The 25000-nt window shown below is 40.9% G+C and overlaps 1 protein-coding gene across 1 annotated transcript in view; it reads right to left on the bottom strand.

Moving 5' to 3' along the window:
- txk (TXK tyrosine kinase) overlaps window positions 1-25000 on the bottom strand; it is a 57160-nt gene that overhangs the window by 27665 nt on the left and 4495 nt on the right. Inside the window, exons 5-10 of the mRNA XM_036958372.1 lie at window positions 24929-24988; window positions 23370-23424; window positions 23147-23226; window positions 16012-16136; window positions 15821-15895; window positions 7124-7295 (exon numbers count right to left, since the gene is read on the bottom strand). Coding sequence (XP_036814267.1) covers window positions 7124-7295; window positions 15821-15895; window positions 16012-16136; window positions 23147-23226; window positions 23370-23424; window positions 24929-24988 — 567 coding nt within the window. The remainder of the gene's footprint in view (window positions 1-7123; window positions 7296-15820; window positions 15896-16011; window positions 16137-23146; window positions 23227-23369; window positions 23425-24928; window positions 24989-25000) is intronic.

Below are 25000 nucleotides of genomic sequence, written 5' to 3'. Positions count from 1 at the left end.
AAACAGTAGATGGAAACTAGATGGAAACTAAACAGTAGATGGAAACTAGATGGAAACTAAACAGTAGATGGAAACTAAACAGTAGATGGAAACTAGATGGAAACTAAACAGTAGATGGAAACTAGATGGAAACTAAACAGTAGATGGAAACTAAACAGTAGATGGAAACTAAACAGTAGATGGAAACTAGATGGAAACTAAACAGTAGATAGAAACTAAACAGTAGATGGAAACTAAATGGAAACTAAACAGTAGATGGAAACTAGATGGAAACTAAACAGTAGATGGAAACTAAACAGTAGATGGAAACTAAACAGTAGATGGAAACTAGATGGAAACTAAACAGTAGATGGAAACTAAACAGTAGATGGAAACTAAATGGAAACTAAACAGTAGATGGAAACTAGATGGAAACTAAACAGTAGATGGAAACTAGATGGAAACTAAACAGTAGATGGAAACTAGATGGAAACTAAACAGTAGATGGAAACTAAACAGTAGATGGAAACTAGATGGAAACTAAACAGTAGATGGAAACTAGATGGAAACTAAACAGTAGATGGAAACTAAACAGTAGATGGAAACTAAACAGTAGATGGAAACTAAACAGTAGATGGAAACTAAACAGTAGATGGAAACTAGATGGAAACTAAACAGTAGATGGAAACTAAACAGTAGATGGAAACTAGATGGAAACTAAACAGTAGATGGAAACTAGATGGAAACTAAACAGTAGATGGAAACTAGATGGAAACTAAACAGTAGATGGAAACTAAACAGTAGATGGAAACTAGATGGAAACTAAACAGTAGATAGAAACTAAACAGTAGATGGAAACTAAATGGAAACTAAACAGTAGATGGAAACTAGATGGAAACTAAACAGTAGATGGAAACTAAACAGTAGATGGAAACTAAACAGTAGATGGAAACTAAACAGTAGATGGAAACTAAACAGTAGATGGAAACTAAATGGAAACTAAACAGTAGATGGAAACTAGATGGAAACTAAACAGTAGATGGAAACTAGATGGAAACTAAACAGTAGATGGAAACTAGATGGAAACTAAACAGTAGATGGAAACTAAACAGTAGATGGAAACTAGATGGAAACTAAACAGTAGATGGAAACTAGATGGAAACTAAACAGTAGATGGAAACTAAACAGTAGATGGAAACTAAACAGTAGATGGAAACTAGATGGAAACTAAACAGTAGATAGAAACTAAACAGTAGATGGAAACTAAATGGAAACTAAACAGTAGATGGAAACTAGATGGAAACTAAACAGTAGATGGAAACTAAACAGTAGATGGAAAGTAAACAGTAGATGGAAACTAAACAGTAGATGGAAACTAAACAGTAGATGGAAACTAAATGGAAACTAAACAGTAGATGGAAACTAGATGGAAACTAAACAGTAGATGGAAACTAGATGGAAACTAAACAGTAGATGGAAACTAGATGGAAACTAAACAGTAGATGGAAACTAAACAGTAGATGGAAACTAGATGGAAACTAAACAGTAGATGGAAACTAGATGGAAACTAAACAGTAGATGGAAACTAAACAGTAGATGGAAACTAGATGGAAACTAAACAGTAGATGGAAACTAGATGGAAACTAAACAGTAGATGGAAACTAAACAGTAGATGGAAACTAGATGGAAACTAAACAGTAGATGGAAACTAGATGGAAACTAAACAGTAGATGGAAACTAGATGGAAACTAAACAGTAGATGGAAACTAAACAGTAGATGGAAACTAAACAGTAGATGGAAACTAGATGGAAACTAAACAGTAGATGGAAACTAGATGGAAACTAAACAGTAGATGGAAACTAAACAGTAGATGGAAACTAAACAGTAGATGGAAACTAGATGGAAACTAAACAGTAGATAGAAACTAAACAGTAGATGGAAACTAAATGGAAACTAAACAGTAGATGGAAACTAGATGGAAACTAAACAGTAGATGGAAACTAAACAGTAGATGGAAACTAAACAGTAGATGGAAACTAAACAGTAGATGGAAACTAAACAGTAGATGGAAACTAAATGGAAACTAAACAGTAGATGGAAACTAGATGGAAACTAAACAGTAGATGGAAACTAGATGGAAACTAAACAGTAGATGGAAACTAGATGGAAACTAAACAGTAGATGGAAACTAAACAGTAGATGGAAACTAGATGGAAACTAAACAGTAGATGGAAACTAGATGGAAACTAAACAGTAGATGGAAACTAAACAGTAGATGGAAACTAAACAGTAGATGGAAACTAGATGGAAACTAAACAGTAGATGGAAACTAAACAGTAGATGGAAACTAAACAGTAGATGGAAACTAAATGGAAACTAAACAGTAGATGGAAACTAGATGGAAACTAAACAGTAGATGGAAACTAAATGGAAACTAAACAGTAGATGGAAACTAAACAGTAGATGGAAACTAAACAGTAGATGGAAACTAGATGGAAACTAAACAGTAGATGGAAACTAAACAGTAGATGGAAACTAAACAGTAGATGGAAACTAGATGGAAACTAAACAGTAGATAGAAACTAAACAGTAGATGGAAACTAAATGGAAACTAAACAGTAGATGGAAACTAGATGGAAACTAAACAGTAGATGGAAACTAAACAGTAGATGGAAACTAAACAGTAGATGGAAACTAAACAGTAGATGGAAACTAAACAGTAGATGGAAACTAAATGGAAACTAAACAGTAGATGGAAACTAGATGGAAACTAAACAGTAGATGGAAACTAGATGGAAACTAAACAGTAGATGGAAACTAGATGGAAACTAAACAGTAGATGGAAACTAAACAGTAGATGGAAACTAGATGGAAACTAAACAGTAGATGGAAACTAGATGGAAACTAAACAGTAGATGGAAACTAAACAGTAGATGGAAACTAAACAGTAGATGGAAACTAGATGGAAACTAAACAGTAGATAGAAACTAAACAGTAGATGGAAACTAAATGGAAACTAAACAGTAGATGGAAACTAGATGGAAACTAAACAGTAGATGGAAACTAAACAGTAGATGGAAACTAAACAGTAGATGGAAACTAGATGGAAACTAAACAGTAGATGGAAACTAAACAGTAGATGGAAACTAAATGGAAACTAAACAGTAGATGGAAACTAGATGGAAACTAAACAGTAGATGGAAACTAGATGGAAACTAAACAGTAGATGGAAACTAGATGGAAACTAAACAGTAGATGGAAACTAAACAGTAGATGGAAACTAGATGGAAACTAAACAGTAGATGGAAACTAGATGGAAACTAAACAGTAGATGGAAACTAAACAGTAGATGGAAACTAAACAGTAGATGGAAACTAAACAGTAGATGGAAACTAAACAGTAGATGGAAACTAGATGGAAACTAAACAGTAGATGGAAACTAAACAGTAGATGGAAACTAGATGGAAACTAAACAGTAGATGGAAACTAGATGGAAACTAAACAGTAGATGGAAACTAGATGGAAACTAAACAGTAGATGGAAACTAAACAGTAGATGGAAACTAGATGGAAACTAAACAGTAGATAGAAACTAAACAGTAGATGGAAACTAAATGGAAACTAAACAGTAGATGGAAACTAGATGGAAACTAAACAGTAGATGGAAACTAAACAGTAGATGGAAACTAAACAGTAGATGGAAACTAAACAGTAGATGGAAACTAAACAGTAGATGGAAACTAAATGGAAACTAAACAGTAGATGGAAACTAGATGGAAACTAAACAGTAGATGGAAACTAGATGGAAACTAAACAGTAGATGGAAACTAGATGGAAACTAAACAGTAGATGGAAACTAAACAGTAGATGGAAACTAGATGGAAACTAAACAGTAGATGGAAACTAGATGGAAACTAAACAGTAGATGGAAACTAAACAGTAGATGGAAACTAAACAGTAGATGGAAACTAGATGGAAACTAAACAGTAGATAGAAACTAAACAGTAGATGGAAACTAAATGGAAACTAAACAGTAGATGGAAACTAGATGGAAACTAAACAGTAGATGGAAACTAAACAGTAGATGGAAAGTAAACAGTAGATGGAAACTAAACAGTAGATGGAAACTAAACAGTAGATGGAAACTAAATGGAAACTAAACAGTAGATGGAAACTAGATGGAAACTAAACAGTAGATGGAAACTAGATGGAAACTAAACAGTAGATGGAAACTAGATGGAAACTAAACAGTAGATGGAAACTAAACAGTAGATGGAAACTAGATGGAAACTAAACAGTAGATGGAAACTAGATGGAAACTAAACAGTAGATGGAAACTAAACAGTAGATGGAAACTAGATGGAAACTAAACAGTAGATGGAAACTAGATGGAAACTAAACAGTAGATGGAAACTAAACAGTAGATGGAAACTAGATGGAAACTAAACAGTAGATGGAAACTAGATGGAAACTAAACAGTAGATGGAAACTAGATGGAAACTAAACAGTAGATGGAAACTAAACAGTAGATGGAAACTAAACAGTAGATGGAAACTAGATGGAAACTAAACAGTAGATGGAAACTAGATGGAAACTAAACAGTAGATGGAAACTAAACAGTAGATGGAAACTAAACAGTAGATGGAAACTAGATGGAAACTAAACAGTAGATAGAAACTAAACAGTAGATGGAAACTAAATGGAAACTAAACAGTAGATGGAAACTAGATGGAAACTAAACAGTAGATGGAAACTAAACAGTAGATGGAAACTAAACAGTAGATGGAAACTAAACAGTAGATGGAAACTAAACAGTAGATGGAAACTAAATGGAAACTAAACAGTAGATGGAAACTAGATGGAAACTAAACAGTAGATGGAAACTAGATGGAAACTAAACAGTAGATGGAAACTAGATGGAAACTAAACAGTAGATGGAAACTAAACAGTAGATGGAAACTAGATGGAAACTAAACAGTAGATGGAAACTAGATGGAAACTAAACAGTAGATGGAAACTAAACAGTAGATGGAAACTAAACAGTAGATGGAAACTAGATGGAAACTAAACAGTAGATGGAAACTAAACAGTAGATGGAAACTAAACAGTAGATGGAAACTAAATGGAAACTAAACAGTAGATGGAAACTAGATGGAAACTAAACAGTAGATGGAAACTAAATGGAAACTAAACAGTAGATGGAAACTAAACAGTAGATGGAAACTAAACAGTAGATGGAAACTAAATGGAAACTAAACAGTAGATGGAAACTAGATGGAAACTAAACAGTAGATGGAAACTAGATGGAAACTAAACAGTAGATGGAAACTAGATGGAAACTAAACAGTAGATGGAAACTAAACAGTAGATGGAAACTAGATGGAAACTAAACAGTAGATGGAAACTAGATGGAAACTAAACAGTAGATGGAAACTAAACAGTAGATGGAAACTAAACAGTAGATGGAAACTAGATGGAAACTAAACAGTAGATAGAAACTAAACAGTAGATGGAAACTAAATGGAAACTAAACAGTAGATGGAAACTAGATGGAAACTAAACAGTAGATGGAAACTAAACAGTAGATGGAAAGTAAACAGTAGATGGAAACTAAACAGTAGATGGAAACTAAACAGTAGATGGAAACTAAATGGAAACTAAACAGTAGATGGAAACTAGATGGAAACTAAACAGTAGATGGAAACTAGATGGAAACTAAACAGTAGATGGAAACTAGATGGAAACTAAACAGTAGATGGAAACTAAACAGTAGATGGAAACTAGATGGAAACTAAACAGTAGATGGAAACTAGATGGAAACTAAACAGTAGATGGAAACTAAACAGTAGATGGAAACTAGATGGAAACTAAACAGTAGATGGAAACTAGATGGAAACTAAACAGTAGATGGAAACTAGATGGAAACTAAACAGTAGATGGAAACTAGATGGAAACTAAACAGTAGATGGAAACTAGATGGAAACTAAACAGTAGATGGAAACTAAACAGTAGATGGAAACTAGATGGAAACTAAACAGTAGATGGAAACTAGATGGAAACTAAACAGTAGATGGAAACTAAACAGTAGATGGAAACTAGATGGAAACTAAACAGTATATGGAAACTAGATGGAAACTAAACAGTAGATGGAAACTAAACAGTAGATGGAAACTAGATGGAAACTAAACAGTAGATGGAAACTAAACAGTAGATGGAAACTAAACAGTAGATGGAAACTAAACAGTAGATGGAAACTAGATGGAAACTAAACAGTAGATAGAAACTAAACAGTAGATGGAAACTAAATGGAAACTAAACAGTAGATGGAAACTAGATGGAAACTAAACAGTAGATGGAAACTAAACAGTAGATGGAAACTAAACAGTAGATGGAAACTAAACAGTAGATGGAAAGTAAATGGAAACTAAACAGTAGATGGAAACTAAACAGTAGATGGAAACTAAACAGTAGATGGAAACTAAATGGAAACTAAACAGTAGATGGAAACTAAACAGTAGATGGAAACTAGATGGAAACTAAACAGTAGATGGAAACTAGATGGAAACTAAACAGTAGATGGAAACTAGATGGAAACTAAACAGTAGATGGAAACTAAACAGTAGATGGAACGTGTGATTAGAGATAGAGTGTGTGTGTTTGTGTGTCTGTGTCTGTGTGTGTTTGTGTGGTTAGACTAGAGATGTGGTGGGGTGACAATGATAGCAAATCACACACCACTCTTAGCCTGTTCCCAGCTTCGAGGCCACTCTCTTTATCAGTGTCTGTGTTTATCAGTGTCTGTGTGTCTTTATCAGTCTCTGTGTGTGTGTCTGTATCAGTGTTTGTGTTTATCAGTGTCTGTGTGTGTGTGTCTTTATCAGTGTGTGTGTGTTTGTGTCTTTAACAGTGTGTATGTGTGTGTGTCTCTCTCTCTGTCTCTCTGTCCGTGTGTGTGTGTCTTTATCAGTGTGTATGTGTGTTTGTGCCTTTAACAGTGTGTGTGTGTGTGTGTGTGTCTTTATCAGTGTGTGTGTGTGTGTGTGTGTGTGTGTGTGTGTGTGTGTGTGTGTGTGTGTGTGTGTGTGTGTGTGTGTGTGTGTGTGTGTGTGCGTGTGCGTGTGTGTGTTACACATGTTCTACTCACATCATAATCTTAGCCTCCTCTATGAAGTCTTCTTCGTGCATGGCTCCTTCGTTGATTGTTTTGATGGCCACCTTACACAGAGCTCTCCATTTCCCCAGCCTCACCAACCCAAACTGACCACAACCCAGCTCCTTCATTACAGTCAACTCACTGGGGTCAATCTCCCATTTCTCTACAGGGAGGGATTGAGAGAGGGAGAGGGGGAAAGAGTGACAGATCAGAGGTTTACATATTTTTTTTTACATTTAAAAAACATTTTATTTCACCTTTATTTAACCAGGTAGGCCAGTTGAGAACACCTTTATGTAACCAGGTAGGCTAGTTGAGAACACCTTTATTTAACCAGGGAGGCCAGTTGAGAACACCTTTATTTAACCAGGTAGGCCAGTTGAGAACAAGTTCTCATTTACAACTGAGACCTGGCCAAGATATAGCAAAGCAGTGCGACACAAACAACAACACAGAGTTACACATAAACAAACATACAGTCAATAATACAATAGGAAAGTCTATATACAGTGTGTACATATGAGGTAAGATTAGGGAGGTAAGGCAATAAATAGGCCATAGTGGTGAAATAATTACAATTTAGCAATTAAACACTGGAATGGTAGATATGCAGAAGATGAATGTGCAAGTAGAGATACTGGGGTGCAAAGGAACAAAAAAATAAATAACAATATGGGAATTAGGTAGTTGGATGGGCTATTTACAGATGGGCTGTTTACAGATGGGCTGTTTACAGATGGGCTGTTTACAGATGGGCTATGTACAGGTGCAGTGATCTGTGAGCTGCCCTGACAGCTGGTGCTTAAAGTTAGTGAGGGAGATATGAGTCTCCAGATTCAGTGATTTTTGCAATTTGTTCCAGTCATTGGCAGCAGAGAACTGGAAGAAAAGGCAGCCAAACGAGGAATTGGCTTGGGGGTGACCAGTGAAATATACCTGCTGGAGCGCGTGCTGCGGGTGGGTGCTGCTATGGTGACCAGTGAGCTGAGATAAGGTGGGGCTTTACCTAGCAAAGACTTATAGATGACCTGGAGCCAGTGTGTTTGTGTCACGCCCTGACCTTCAGGGTGTGATTTGGGGTGGGCATTCTATGTTTTTGTTTTCTATGATTTTGTATTTCTATGTTTTGGCAGGGTATGGTTCTGAATCAGGGACAGCGGTCTATCGTTGTCTCTGATTGGGAACCATACTTAGGCAGCCCTTTTCCCTCCTTTCAGTGTGGGAGGTTAACTTTGTTTGTGAGCTTCACGGTTGTTTTTGTATAGTTTTTTGTTTTTGTATTGTTTATTGTTTATTGTTTTTGTATTGTTTATTGTTTATTGTTTATTGTTTGTTGTTTTTGTATTGTTTATTGTTTGTTGTTTTTGTATTGTTTATTGTTTATTGTTTATTGTTTGTTGTTTTTGTATTGTTTATTGTTTGTTGTTTTTGTATTGTTTATTGTTTGTTGTTTTTGTATTGTTTATTGTTTATTGTTTTTGTATTGTTTATTGTTTATTGTTTTTGTATTTTTTTATTGTTTGTTGTTTTTGTACTGTTTATTGTTTATTGTTGTTGTATTGTTTATTGTTTTTGTATTGTTTATTGTTTATTGTTTATTGTTTTTGTATTGTTTATTGTTTATTGTTTTTGTATTGTTTATTGTTTATTGTTGTTGTGTTGTTTATTGTTTTTGTATTGTTTATTGTTTATTGTTTATTGTTTTTGTATTGTTTATTGTTTATTGTTTTTGTATTGTTTATTGTTTATTGTTTATTGTTTTTGTATTGTTTATTGTTTATTGTTTTTGTATTGTTTATTGTTTATTGTTTATTGTTTATTGTTTATTGTTTATTGTTTTTGTATTGTTTATTGTTTATTGTTTTTGTATTGTTTATTGTTTATTGTTTATTGTTTATTGTTTATTGTTTATGTTTTTGTATTGTTTATTGTTTTTGTCGGCGTCATCCTAATAAAAAGGAATACGTACGCTCACCACGCTGCGCTTTGGTCCAGTCGCGAGGGCCAGCCAACGAGAGCATACAGGTCGCAGTGGTGGGAGGCATATGGGGCTTTGGTGACAAAACGGATGGCACAGTGATAGACTACATCCAATTTGTTGAGTAGAGTGTTGGAGGCTATTTTGTAGATGACATCGGCGAAGTCAATGATTGGTAGGATAATCAGTTTTACGAGGGTATGTTTGGCAGCATGAGTGAAGGATGCTTTGTTGCGAAATAGGAAGCCGATTCTAGATTTAATTTTGGATTGGAGATGCTTAATGTGACTCTGGAAGGAGAGTTTACAGTCTAACCAGACACCTGGGTATTTGTAGTTGTCCACGTATTCTAAGTCAGAACCGTCCAGAGTAGTGATGCTGGACAGGCGGGCAGGTGCGGGCAGCGATCGGTTGATCGGTTGAAGAGCATGCATTTAGTTTTACTTGCATTTAAGAGCAGTTGGAGGCCATGGAAGGAGTGTTGTATGGCATTGAAGCTCGTCTGGAGGTTTGTTAACACAGTGTCCAAAGAAGGGCCAGAAGTATACAGAATGGTGTCGTCTGCGTAGAGGTGGATCAGAGAATCACCAGCAGCAAGAGCGACATCATTGTGGTATACAGAGAAAAGAGTCGGCCCGAGAATTGAACCCTGTGGCACCCCCATAGAGACTACCAGAAGTCCGGACAACAGGCCCTCCGATTTGACACACTGAACTCTGTCTGAGTAGTTGGTGAACCAGGCGAGGCAATCATTTGAGAAACCAAGGCTGTCGAGTCTGCCGATGAGGATGTGATGATTGACAGAGTCGAAAGCCTTGGCCAGGTCAATGAATACGGCTGCACAGTATTGTTTCTTATCGATGGCGGTTATGATATCGTTTAGGACCTTGAGCGTGGCTGAGCTCGGAAACCAGATTGCATAGTGGAGAAGGTACGGTGGGATTCAAAATGGTCGGTGATCTGTTTGTTGACTTGGCATTTGAAAACTTTAGAAAGGCAGGGCAGGATGGATATAGGTCTGTAGCAGTTTGGATCTAGAGTGTCTCCCCCTTTGAAGAGGGGGATGTCCGAGGCAGCTTTTCAATCTTTGGGGATCTCAGACGATATGAAAGAGAGGTTGAACAGGCTAGTAATAGGGGTTGCAACAATTGCGGCGGATCATAAGGATTGGAAAAGAGAGAGTAAGAGGCGGAGAGAGAGACGTTAACGTGTTGACAGGTGCATGTCAATGTGTGTATTTACTGTCTGTAATGAAAGTGTGTGTGTTTGATATGTGATTAAAGTGAAAATCTGAGGTACGCACCAGAACCTAGCCCCCACCAGACCCTAACCCCCACCAGACCCTAACCCCCACCAGACCCTAACCCACACCAGAACCTAACCCCACCAGACCCTAGCCCCCACCAGACCCTAGCCCCCACCAGACCCACCACCAGACCCTAACCCCCACCAGACCCTAACCCCCGCCAGACCCTAGCCCCCACCAGACCCTAACCCCCACCAGACCCTAACCCCCGCCAGACCCTAACCCCCACCAGACCCTAGCCCCCACCAGACCCTAACTCTAACCAGACCATAACCAGACCCTAACCCCCACCAGACCCTAACTCTAACCAGCCCCTAAACAGACCCTAACTCCCACCAGACCCTAGCCCCCACCAGACCCTAGCCCCCACCAGACCCCAACTAGACTCTAATCAGACCCTAACCAGACCCTAACCAGACCCAAACCAGACCCTAACCAGACGCTAACCAGACTCTAACCAGACCCTAACCAGACCCTAACCAGACCCAAACCAGACCCTAACCAGACCCGCACCAGACCCTAACCAGACCCTAACCAGACCCTAACCAGACTCTAACCAACCTGACCCGCTAATATAAAAAATGCCTGTTGGCTACAGTCAGAGATGACGGAACGATTTTTTGACAGGGGGTGCAGGATTTAGTTTTGCCTATAGATATATTTCTGACACTTTGGTAGGCTATTTGTAAGTCAACTTATAATTCTATAATTAGATACATGCAGATTCCCTGCTGTTATATTTTACCCTAGAATACTAAATTAACTATTGCTCAAGATCACTTCCTGAGTCAAGATCACTTCCTGAGTCAACATCACTTCCTGAGTCAAGATCACTTCCTGAGTCAAGATCACTTCCTGAGTCAAGATCACTTCCTGAGTCAAGATCACTTCCTGAGTCAAGATCACTTCCTGAGTCAAGATCACTTCCTGAGTCAAGATCACTTCCTGAGTCAAAATCACTTCCTGAGTCAAGATCACTTCCTGAGCCAAGATCACTTCCTGAGTCAAGATCACTTCCTGAGTCAAAATGCAAGCCGAGATCTACCGCTCTGATATTTTAAAAACATGATCACCTCATAGTGGCTATGCTCAGTAGGCATTAGGCCCAATACATTATCACCTCATAGTGGCTATGCTCAGTAGGCATTAGGCCCAATACATTATCACCTCATAGTGGCTATGCTCAGTAGGCATTAGGCCCAATACATTATCACCTCATAGTGGCTATGCTCAGTAGGCCTTAGGCCCAATACATTATCACCTCATAGTGGCTATGCTCAGTAGGCATTAGGCCCAATACATTATCACCTCATAGTGGCTATGCTCAGTAGGCATTAGGCCCAATACATTATCACCTCATAGTGGCTATGCTCAGTAGGCATTAGGCCCAATACATTATCACCTCAGAGTGGCTATGCTCAGTAGGCATTAGGCCCAATACATTATCACCTCATAGTGGCTATGCTCAGTAGGCATTAGGCCCAATACATTATCACCTCATAGTGGCTATGCTCAGTAGGCCTTAGGCCCAATACATTATCACCTCATAGTGGCTATGCTCAGTAGGCATTAGGCCCAATACATTATCATCTCATAGTGGCTATGCTCAGTAGGCATTAGACCCAATACATTATCACCTCGTAGTGGCTATGCTCAGTAGGCATTAGGCCCAATACATTATCACCTCATAGTGGCTGTAATCAGTAGGCATTAGGCCCAATACATTATCACCTCATAGTGGCTATGCTCAGTAGGCATTAGACCCAATACATTATCACCTCATAGTGGCTATGCTCAGTAGGCATTAGACCCAATACATTATCACCTCATAGTGGCTACGCTTGAATTTCCCTGCCAATGTTGCTCTTCTCAGACCATTTAGAAATGACATATTTATATTATAAGATTGTAGGTATAAGATCAGCTGCCTCTCACTCGGCTCACCGTCCCTCCTCTCTCTCTCTCTCTCTCCCTCCGCTGAGAAAAGGGGGACCGTCTTCCAGCTGATGGCGAAACTTAAGCCGCACTGCATTATTTCTGCCTCATGCACCAATTCATGATGTTACTTATATGACCAGAAAAAAATAAAAATAAATATAGAATTTTAAAAAAATAAAAAAATACACAATAACAAAGAAAGCTTTTATCAAACTGTTGAAGGGTGTGTTGACAGAATAACAACTTAAACATCAACTTACTCATAAAAACTGCGGATCTTCGCCGTATTCAACGAGGGTCTCTCTAGTCTCTGGTTTTTGAAAGTCTTGCGATCGAGGCTTCTTTTTACAGTATTTGGGCGGAGGAACCTGTGCCGGCCGACGCGGTGATCTGAGCTACCTGATTGGTCTGCGGCAGACTAATATGTGCACTTGATTTACTCGCCGGGTATTGCGGAGTTCTACCTTCAGACACATGAAATGGTTCCAACATGGAAACAGTTTGGCCTCCCGGCGCTTAGGGCTGCTGAATCAAGTACGCCTATCGACAACATCGCGGAACAACGTACAGTAACAGGAACGAAAAGCTTTGTCATTGTTTGTTTTGGTTTTTTTTTTACAGACATTTTTAAGGTGATCGACTAGGAATGGCTTAGATATCGACCAGTCGATTGGTGACCACTGTTATAAATTATTATGAATAAATGCTTCAATCTCGTTGACGGCAAGTTTTATCTGACATCTCTGCTTCGGAGCAAAGATGTTTAACTCAAAAAAACAAAACAAAAAATTTTGAAAGATTGTCTGTGCAAAACGTCCAAATGACATCAGTTTGACCGGTTGTAAGGAAATAGAAAGCTGTGAAAACAACCCAACGTATTTCTGATAGATTTCAGTCCTGCTTGGATGCGTATTTTATGTGGTTGAACTACTATCAGCTGTTATGATGCTGATAAACACAGCACCTCTACAGACGGTATCTAACTGCTCATTATCATTCTCTCAAGATGCTGAAAGAAATTAATCATATTTCTCCACTCCTGTTCCAGTCAAAATGTTTCCTACATTTGATGTTTAAGTTTACGGCAATAAATTAAGTTAATATTAAGGCTATGTGAGAGGTTATAGACCCTACAGCAAGGCTATGAGAGGTTATAGACCCTACAGTAAGGCTATGAGAGGTTATAGACCCTACAGTAAGGCTATGAGAGGTTATAGACCCTACAGTAAGGCTATGAGAGGTTATAGACCCTACAGTAAGGCTATGAGAGGTTACAGACCCTACAGTAAGGCTATGAGAGGTTATAGACCCTACAGTAAGGTTATGAGAGGTTATAGACGCTACAGTAAGGCAATGAGAGGTTATAGACCCTACAGTAAGGCTATGAGAGGTTATAGACCCTACAGTAAGGTTGTGAGAGGTTATAGACCCTACAGTAAGGCTATGAGAGGTTATAGACCCTACAGTAAGGCTATGTGAGAGGTTATAGACCCTACAGTAAGGCTATGAGAGGTTATAGACCCTACAGTAAGGCTATGTGAGAGGTTATAGACCCTACAGTCAGTGTCCAGATTTCAGTTTCTGTTTATTTTCAACTATCCACTTCACAGCTTTTCCCTTATTGAATTTAACTCCGACATTGTCCTTTTAGGAATAACTTAAACTTTTTCTGCCAGTTCCCAAAAGCGTGTAGGCAATTAGCGTGTAGGCGATTAGCGTATAAGTGTTTAGCATGTAGGCTATTAGCGTGTAAGCATTTAGCCTGTAGGCTATTAGCGCGTAGGCAATTAGTGTGTAAGCATTTAGCCTGTAGGCTATTAGCGTGTAGGCGAGTAGTGTGTAAGCATTTAGCCTGTAGGCGTTTAGCGCGTAGGCGATTAGCATGTAGGCTATTAGCGCGTAGGCGATTAGAATGTAGGCTATTAGCGTGTAGGCGATTAGCGCGTAGGCTATCAGCGTGTAGGCTATTAGCATGTAGGCGATTAGCGCGTAGGCTATCAGCGCGTAGGCTATCAGCGTGTATGCTATTAGCGTGTAGGCTATTAGCACGTAGGCTATTAGCATGCAGGCTATTAGCACGTAGGCTATTAGCACGTAGGCGATTTGCCACGAGTAAAGTTTGGCCTTAAAGCTGATGCACTAATATCAGAGAGCTTAAAAATAATGAAAGAAAAACCTCAGTGTCGCCTACTGACGTTGCACAATAATTATACATTTATGGATGTTTCTTTATTTCTCTTTATTCAATCCTGCTCTTCATCCAGAAAACATTACAGGACCCTAAACCCACCCGGACTGGTGTGTGTTTTAGAGTGTGTGTGTGTTTTAGAGTGTGTGTTTTAGAGTGTGTGTGTTTTAGAGTGTGTGTGTTTTAGTGTGTGTGTGTGTGTGTGTTTTAGAGTGTGTGTGTGTGTTTTAGAGTGTGTGTGTTTTAGTGTGTGTGTGTGTGTGTGTTTTAGAGTGTGTGTGTGTTTTAGAGTGTGTGTGTTTTAGAGTGTGTGTGTTTTAGTGTGTGTGTGTGTGTGTGTTTTAGAGTGTGTGTGTGTTTTAGAGTGTGTGTGTGTTTTAGAGTGTGTGTGTTTTAGAGTGTGTGTGTTTTAGAGTGTGTGTGTTTTAGAGTGTGTGTGTTTTAGAGTGTGTGTGTGTTTTAGAGTGTGTGTGTGTGTTTTAGAGTGTGTGTGTTTTAGAGTGTGTGTGTTTTAGAGTGTGTGTGTGTTTTAGAGTGTGTGTGCTTTAGAGTGTGTGTGTTTTAGAGTGTGTGTGTGTTTTTGTCTTTTAGAGTGTGTGAGTGTGTTTTAGAGTGTGTGTGTTTTAGAGTGTGTGTGTTTTAGAGTGAGTGTGTGTGTTTTAGAGTGTGTGTGTTTTAGAGTGTGTGTGTGTGTTTTAGAGTGTGTGTGTTTTAGAGTGTGTGTGTGTTTTTGTCTTTTAGAGTGTGTGAGTGTGTTTTAGAGTGTGTGTGTTTTAGAGTGTGTGTGTTTTAGAGTGAGTGTGTGTGTTTTAGAGTGAGTGTGTGTGTTTTAGAGTGTGTGTGTGTGTTTTAGAGTGTGTGTGTTTTAGAGTGTGTGTGTTTTAGAGTGTGTGTGTGTTTTTGTCTTTTAGAGTGTGTGAGTGTGTTTTAGAGTGTGTGTGTGTGTTTTAGAGTGTGTGTGTTTTAGAGTGTGTGTGTGTGTTTTAGAGTGTGTGTGTGTGTGTGTTTTAGAGTGTGTGTGTTTTAGAGTGTGTGTGTTTTAAAGTGTGTGTGTGTTTTAGAGTGTGTGTGTGTGTGTGTGTGAGTGTGTTTTAGAGTGTGTGAGTGTGTTTTAGAGGTTGTGAGTGTGTTTTAGAGTGTGTGTGTGTGAGTGTGTTTTAGAGTGTGTGTGTTTGTTTCAGAGTGTGTGAGTGTGTTTTATAGCGTGTGAGTGTGTTTTAGAGTGTGCGAGTGTGTTTCAGAGTGTGTGAGTGTGTTTCAGAGTGTGTGTTGACTGACCTGAGCTGAAGCCTGGTGTAGCAGGGACACACCTGCCCATAGGTCCTACTGCATACCTTAACCTGGTCACCAGACCTGCACACACAGAGGGCGAGAGGGTGTGTGTGTGTGTGTGTGTGTGTGTGTGTGTGTGTGTGTGTGTGTGTGTGTGTGTGTGTGTGTGTGTGTGTGTGTGTGTGTGTGTACTCTACCTGCGGCGTTGTGGTTGTGGTACTCTATGAGTTCAGGTATCGAGGTGAAGATGTGCTTCTCACAAAGATAGAAGCTTCCAGAATCATTGAGCTTTATCTGGTAGTGTCTGATACCACCGTTTATACTAAGGGGAGAGAGAGGAGCAAGAATAGTGGGAGAGAGAGAGGTAGAGAGAGGGAGAGATAGAGACAGGGATGGAGAGAGAGAGAGGGGGAGGGATGGATGGATGGATGGATGGATGGAGAGAGAGAGAGAGAGAGGGAGAGAGAGAGAGAGATAGAGACAGGGATGGAGAGAGAGAGAGAGAGGGGGGAGGGATGGATGGATGGATGGATGGATGGAGAGAGAGAGAGAGAGAGAGAGAGATAGAGACAGGGATGGAGAGAGAGAGAGAGAGAGGGGGAGGGATGGATGGATGGATGGATGGATGGATGGATGGAGAGAGAGAGAGAGAGAGAGAGAGGGGGGATGGATGGATGGATGGATGGATGGATGGATGGAGAGAGAGAGAGAGAGAGAGAGAGAGAGAGAGAGAGAGAGAGAGAGAGAGAGAGGGGGATGGATGGATGGATGGATGGATGGATGGAGAGAGAGAGAGAGAGAGGGGGATGGATGGATGGAGAGAGAGAGAGAGAGAGGGGGGATGGATGGATGGAGAGAGAGAGAGAGAGAGAGAGAGAGAGAGAGAGAGAGAGAGAGAGAGGGGGGGGAGGGATGATGGATGGATGGATGGATGGATGGATGGTTGGATGGATGGATGGATGGATGGATGGTTGGATGGATGGATGGATGGATGGATGGATGGATGGTTGGATGGATGGATGGATGGATGGTTGGATGGATGGATGGATGGATGGATGGATGGATGGATGGATGGTTGGATGGATGGATGGATGGATGGATGGATGGATGGATGGATGGAGAGAGAGAGAGACAAAAAATATTACAAAATGAAGCTCCTTTTGGAATATCAAGAGACACTTTTTGCTGACTATTATAAAAATGGGAACATCAGCAACCTCATCTTCCTCATCTTCCACACAAACCATCCCCTGGCATGGCACAGTGCTATATTAGCACACTACCCCTTTGTTACGAGAGGGGATGTTAACGAGGGGTGGAAACTCAGGATACTAGACAACGAGGACTCTGAGTCAGCTAATATAAACCTCTATAAGTCTGGAACAGTAATGGTACAGGGTAACCCCAAACAGTTTCAGATGGACTTTCACCTAATTAAAGAATTAGCCCAGCAGGAGAAGCTCTCCCTTGAGAAAGATACCCCCACCCCGAGCGGGTCAGACCAGACCTCTTCATTATATAACCCCACAGACGAGCAACCCCCAGTGGAGAGTCAACCTCCCAGCACGGAGTACTACTTCCTTATTGAAATGAAGGACAAATTCGCCCAGCTGGAGGTAAGGCAGGTGGAGCTGGAACAGCAGGTGATTACACTTCAGTCAGCACAGACCCAGACAACAGTCCAGCACAACAACACCATCTTAACCAGACAACAGTCCACCACAACAACACCCTCTTAACCAGACAACAGTCCATCACAACAACACCCCCTTAACCAGACCCGGAGTGCTGGAGGTGGAGAGAGACATATCTGCACTCTGGACAGTGGTGAGACAACTAGAAACAGGACAAAGAGCAGGAGCAGAACAGAGCAATTGAGGAGAGGATCAGACTGCTGGAGGAGATCGTGAGTGGGACGGAGGAGAGTTTGAGGTGAACGGCGTGTGACAGAGAACAATCCACTAGAGAGGTGGCCACCCCCACAGAGAAGCCAGCAGAACAGCCCACCTCAGCACCCGACAAAAGTCTCGACACCACAGGAGAAACAGTCCACACCAGACCCTGACCATAGAGTTGACATCACAGCAGAACAGACAAATGAAGAACCCCAAGCCCAGCGGCTCTCACCCCCTCTGAGCACCCCCCCCCCACCCCTGTCAGCCACCCTGATAGCCCTTCTGACAACCCCCCCACACCCACTGAGGATAAACACAAGACACAAATTGTACTCCTTATGGACTCAAATGGGAAGTATATAGAAGAAAAAAAACTTTTCCCAAACAAAGTGTGTCTAAACTCTGGTGTCCAAACACCCAGCGCGCCCTAGACCTTCTGTCCGAGGACCAACTAGGCTCACCCAGCCACATAATAATACACACAGGCACAAACGACCTGAGAGCACAGCAGGAAAGGGTGGCCACAGCACTGAAGGGAGTGATTGAAAAGGCTTCTTCTACTTTCCCCAACGCACAAGTGGTTATCTCCACCCTGCTACCACGAAAAGACTTCCACCCTGCCACAATACAGCGGGTAAACGCAAGTATTTCCCGTGACTGTGCCTCAAAACCAAACGTTTTCCTGGCCCACCACTCCACCCTGGACTTGAACAGCCTCTATGACCAGGTCCACCTCTACAAGGCAGCAGTGCCAACCTTTGCCCGAACTCTAAAGGACATCGCTCTCAAACGTATCCCCAACACTTCACATAGGAGCAACAGATCAATAGACACCCCACCCAGACCAGCGAGACACTCTCCCAGACCTGTGGGACCCCCCCCCCCCCCCCCCCCCCCCCTGGACCTACACATAGAGGACCCACGCCAAGAGGAATTACATCCAGACCACAGCACCCCCAGACACATCCACACCCCCACCCCAACCGATCAGCATACCCCCACATCAACCATGCCCACACCCCATTTAGGCCCCCTCAGATCAGACCTATGCCCCTCCTGCCCACGCCATGCACCCCACCCCCGCAAAGAGGGCCTCAACATGGAAGTCACACATACGCCCAGGTAGTGAGCGGGCAAACAGGCCCAACCCCCACTCTTACACTCGCCCAAGCCAATGGCATGTACCAGATGCTCAGCAGGCTCTGCTCATACTTACTGGCCTGAGGCCAAACCACGACCAACAACATTGGACACTTTATGGAACACAAAGCCTTCACTATATCATCCTGGAATATCCAAGGCCTGAGGTCATCTGCCTTTGGCCTAAAGAGCAGGAACCCAGACTTCACCAAAGAAATCGGTAATACAGACATTGTCATCCTGCAAGAAACCTGCTATAGAGGAGACGGACCCACTGGTTGCCCTCTAGGTTACAGAGAGCTGGTAGTCCCATCCACCAAACTACCAGGTATGAAACAGGGAAGGGACTCAGGGGGTTTGCTAATTTGGTATAGAGCAGACCTAACTCATTCCATTAAATTAATCAAAACAGGAACATTTTACATTTGGCTAGAAATTCAAAAGGAAATTATCTTAACAGAGAAAAATGTCCTCCTGTGTGCTACCTACTAGAATCCTCATACTTTAATGAAGACAGCTTCTCCATCCTGGAGGGGGAAATCAATCATTTCCAGGCCCAGGGACATGTACTAGTCTGTGGCGACCTAAATGCCAGAACCGGACTAGAACCTGACACCCTCAGCACCAATAATTTTGCACGCCCAATTTTTCAGTTTTTGATTTGTTAAAAAAGTTTGAAATATCCAATAAATGTCGTTCCACTTCATGATTGTGTCCCACTTGTTGTTGATTCTTCACAAAAAAATACAGTTTTATATCTTTTTGTTTGAAGCCTGAAATGTGGCAAAAGGTCGCAAAGTTCAAGGGGGCCGAATACTTTCGCAAGGCACTGTACATAGTCAATGGTAGGCTTCGAGGGGACTCCTATGGTAGGTACACCTACAGTGGGGCAAAAAAGTATTTAGTCAGCCACCAATTGTGCAAGTTCTACCACTTAAAAAGATGAGAGAGGCCTGTAATTTTCATCATAGGTACACTTCAACTATGACAGACAAAATGAGGGAAAAAAATCCAGAAAATCACATTGTAGGATTTTTTATGAATTTATTCGCAAATTATGGTGGAAAATAAGTATTTGGTCACCTACAAACAAGCAAGATTTCTGGCTCTCACAGACCTGTAACTTCTTCTTTAAGAGGCTCAATACTTTTTTTGCCCCACTGTATAGCTCATCTCTTGGCAGTAGTACTGTAGACTACTTTATCACTGACCTCAACCCAGAGTCTCTCAGAGCGTTCACAGTCAGCCCACTGACACCCCTATCAGACCACAGCAAAATCACAGTCTACCTGAACTGAGCGGTACTCAATCATGAGGCATCAAAGCCAAAGGAACTGAGTAACATTAAGAAATGCTATAGGTGGAAGGAATGTCAATTGGAAATCTACCAAAAAAGAATTAGGCAACAAAAAATTCAATCCCTTTTAGACAATTTCCTGGGTAAAACCTCCACTGTAATTGTGAAGGTGTAAACTTGGCAGTAGAAAATCTTAACAGTATATTTGACCTCTCAGCTTCCCTATCAAATCTAAAAATCTCAAATAGAAAACCGAAGAAAATGAACAACAATGACAAATGGTTTGATGAAGAATGCAACAATCTAAGAAAGAAATTGAGAAACCTGTCCAACCAAAAACATAGAGACTCAGAAACCCTGAGTCTACGCCTTCACTATGGTGAATCACTAAAACAATACAGAAATACACTACGGAAAAAGAAGGAACAGCACGTCAGAAATCAGCTCAATGTAATTGAAGAATCCATAGACTCTAACCACTTCTGGGAAAATTGGAAAATTCTAAACAAACAACAACCCAAAGAATTATCTATCCAAAATGGAGATGTATAAACCACTTCTCCTATCCTGTTTCTATAACAGAGAACAAACAGCAAAAACATATACATGATCAAATACAAATCTTAGAATCTACTATTGAAGACTACCAGAACCCACTGGATTCCAGAACAAACTGGATTCCAGAACAAACTGGATTCCAGAACCCACTGGATTCCAGAACCCACTGGATTCTCCAATTACCTTGAATGAGTTACAGGACAAAATAAAAACCCTCCAACCTAGAAAGGCCTGTGGTGTTGATGGTATCCTCAATGAAATGATCAAATAATACAGACCACAAATTCTAAATGGCTAAACTTAAACTCTTTAACATCGTCCTCAACACTGGCATCTTCCCCAATAGTTGGAACCAAGGACTGATCATCCCAATCCCTTAAAGTGGAGACAAATTTGACCCCAATAACTACCGTGGGATATGCGTCAACAGTAACCTTGGGGAAATCCTCTGCATTATCATTAACAGCAGACTCGTACATTTCCTCAATGAAAACAATGTACTGAGCAAATGTCAAATCGGCTTTTTACCAAATTACCGTACGACAGACCACGTATTCACCCTGCACACTCGAATTGATGAACAAACCAACCAAAACAAAGACAAAGTCTTCTCATGCTTTGTTGATTTAAAAAAAGCCTTTGACTCAATTTGGCATGAGGGTCTGCTATACAAATTGATGGAAAGTGGTGTTGGAGGGAAAAACATACAGCATTATAACATCCATTATAAAATCCATAAAATCCGAATCAGTCATAGAACCCATTGCCCGTTATGGTTGTATGGTCTGGGGTCCGCTCACCAACCACGACTTCACAAAATGGGACAAACACCAAATTGAGACTCTGCATGCAGAATTCTGTAAAAATATCCTCAGTGCACAATGTAAAATACCAAATAATGCATGCAGAGCAGAATTAGGCCGTTACCCACTAATTATCAAAATCCAGAAAAGAGCCGTTAAATTCTACAACCACCTAAAAGGAAGCGATTCCCAAACCTTCCATAACAAAGACATCACCTACAGAGAGATGAACCTGGAGAAGAGTCCCCTAAGCAAGCTGGTCCTGGGGCTCTGTTCACAAACACAAACACACCCCACAGAGCCCCAGGACAGCAGCACAATTAGACCCAACCTAATCATGAGAAAACAAAAAGATAATTACTTGACACATTGGAAAGAATTAACAAAAAAACAGAGCAAATAGAATGCTATTTGGCCCTAAACAGAGAGTACACAGTGGCAGAATACCTGACCACTGTGACTGACCCAAAATTAAGGAAAGCTTTGACTATGTACAGACTCAGTGAGCATAGCCTTGCTATTGAGAAAGGCTGCCGTAGGCAGACATGGCTCTCAAGAAAAGACAGGCTATGTGCTCAGTGCCCACAAAATGAGATGGAAACTGAGCTGCACTTCCTAACCTCCTGCGCAATGTATGACCATATTAGAGACACATATTTCCCTCAGATTACACAGATCCACAAAGATTTCGAAAACAAATCCAATTTTGATAAACTCCCATATCTACTGGGTGAAATTCCACAGTGTTCCATCACAGCAGCAAGATGTGTGACCTGTTGCCACAAGAAAAGGGCAACCAGTGAAGAACAAACACCATTGTAAATACAACCCATATTTATGCTTATTTGTTTTCCTTAACCATTTGTACATTGTTAAAACGCTGTATATATATATATAATATGACATTTGTAATGTCTTAATTGTTTTGAAACTTCTCTATGTGTAATATTTACTGTTAATTTTTATTGTTTATTTCACTTTTGTATAATATCTACCTCACTTGCTTTGGCAATGTTAATACATATTTCCCATGTCAATAAAGCCCCTTGAATTTAATTGAAGAGAGGGAGAGAGGGGGAGAGAGAGAGAGAGAGAGAGAGAGAGAGAGAGAGGAAGAGAGAGAGAGAGAGAGAGAGAGAGAGAGAGAGAGAGAGAGAGAGAGAGAGAGAGAGAGAGAGAGAGAGGAAGAGAGAGAGAGAGAGAGAGAGAGAGAGAGAGAGAGAGAGAGAGAGAGGAAGAGAGAGAGAGAGAGAGAGAGAGAGGAAGAGAGAGAGAGAGAGAGAGAGAGAGAGAGAGAGAGAGAGAGGAAGAGAGAGAGAGAGAGAGAGAGAGGAAGAGAGAGAGAGAGAGAGAGAGAGAGAGAGGGAGAGAGAGAGAGAGAGAGAGAGAGAGAGAGAGAGAGAGAGAGAGAGAGAGGAAGAGAGAGAGAGAGAGAGAGAGAGAGAGGAAGAGAGAGAGAGAGAGAGAGAGAGAGAGGAAGAGAGAGAGAGAGAGAGAGAGAGAGAGAGAGAGAGAGAGAGAGAGAGAGAGAGAGAGAGAGAGGAAGAGAGAGAGAGAGAGAGAGAGAGAGAGATGGCTCAGTGTGTTAGGGATTGATTTTGCACATGGTCCATATAATGTATTTATTAAAGGTACTTACCCCAGAGCTTTAGTGAACACTGATACAGTGTAACAGCTTTGTTGACTCGACTCCCTCACCACAAACCCTCCCTCTTTAGCCTGTAGAGATTAAATGAACAATTGTAGAATATCTACAGATTTACAGCACAGGAGAAACAGATAGACAAGCAGACTACCTGACTAACAGATAGTCTGGCTAATTGATTGATTGATCGAAGAAAGAACAAAACCCGGACTGGAACCTCCTGTCGTAGTAGCTGTTCAGCTTCTGATCTGGTGATGCTCTGACAGTACCACCTAGAACGGTGGAGGAGAGAACGCTTTACTGGACTGCAATGCTAAGCACTAAGGAAGTATCTGTGTAGTACTGGACTGGGTAAGTATCTGTGTAGTACTGGACTGTGTAAGTATCTGTGTAGTACTGGGCTGTGTAAGTATCTGTGTAGTACTGGACTGTGTAAGTATCTGTGTAGTACTGGACTGGGTAAGTATCTGTGTAGTACTGGACTGTGTAAGTATCTGTGTAGTACTGGGCTGTGTAAGTATCTGTGTAGTACTGAGCTGTGTAAGTATCTGTGTAGTACTGGACTGTGTATCTGTGTAGTACTGGACTGTGTATCTGTGTAGTACTGGACTGTGTATCTGTGTAGTACTGGGCTGTGTAAGTATCTGTGTAGTACTGGACTGGGTAAGTATCTGTGTAGTACTGGGCTGTGTAAGTATCTGTGTAGTACTGAGCTGTGTAAGTATCTGTGTAGTACTGGGCTGTGTAATTATCTGTGTAGTACTGGACTGTGTAAGTATCTGTGTAGTACTGGGCTGTGTAAGTATCTGTGCAGTACTGGGCTGTGTAAGTATCTGTGTAGTACTGGACTGTGTAAGTATCTGTGTAGTACTGGACTGGGTAAGTATATGTGTAGTACTGGACTGGATAAGTATCTGTGTAGTACTGGACTGGATAAGTATCTGTGTAGTACTGGGCTGTGTAAAAGTATGTGTAGTACTGGACTGGACTGTGTATATGTGTAATACTGGACTGTGTTTCTGTGTAGTACTGGACTGTGTAAGTATCTGTGTAGTACTGGACTGGGTAAGTATCTGTGTAGTACTGGGCTGTGTAAGTATCTGTGTAGTACTGAGCTGTGTAAGTATCTGTGTAGTACTGGGCTGTGTAATTATCTGTGTAGTACTGGACTGTGTAAGTATCTGTGTAGTACTGGGCTGTGTAAGTATCTGTGCAGTACTGGGCTGGATAAGTATCTGTGTAGTACTGGGCTGTGTAAAAGTATGTGTAGTACTGGACTGGACTGTGTATATGTGTAATACTGGACTGTGTTTCTGTGTAGTACTGGACTGTGTAGCTGTGTAGTACTGGGCTGTGTATCTGTGTGATACTGGACAGGATTAGTATATGTGTAGTACTGGACTGTGTATCTGTATAGTACTGGACTGTGTATCTGTTTAGTACTGGGCTGTGTATCTGTGTGATACTGGACAGGATTAGTATCTGTGTAGTACTGGACTGGGTATCTATGTAGTACTGGACTGGATAAGTATCTGTGTAGTACTGGACTGTGTATCTGTGTAGTACTGGGTAAGTATCTGTGTAGTACTGGACTGGGTATCTATGTCGTACTGGACTGGGTATCTGTGTAGTCCTGGACTGGGTATCTATGTGATACTGGACTGGGTATCTGTGTAGTACTGGACAGGGTATCTGTGTGATACTGGACTGGGTATCTGTGTGATACTGGACTGGGTATCTGTGTGATACTGGACTGGGTATCTGTGTGATACTCACTGGTTGGCCTCAATCCTGTCCTTTTCTGTAACATAGTTGCTGGGGATAAATCCCTTATTTCTGATAGGGGAG

This window comes from Oncorhynchus mykiss, chromosome 21, assembly GCF_013265735.2.
Source record: "Oncorhynchus mykiss isolate Arlee chromosome 21, USDA_OmykA_1.1, whole genome shotgun sequence".
Classification (NCBI taxonomy): Eukaryota; Metazoa; Chordata; class Actinopteri; order Salmoniformes; family Salmonidae; genus Oncorhynchus; species Oncorhynchus mykiss.
This window is presented reverse-complemented; position numbering and strand designations above follow the sequence as displayed.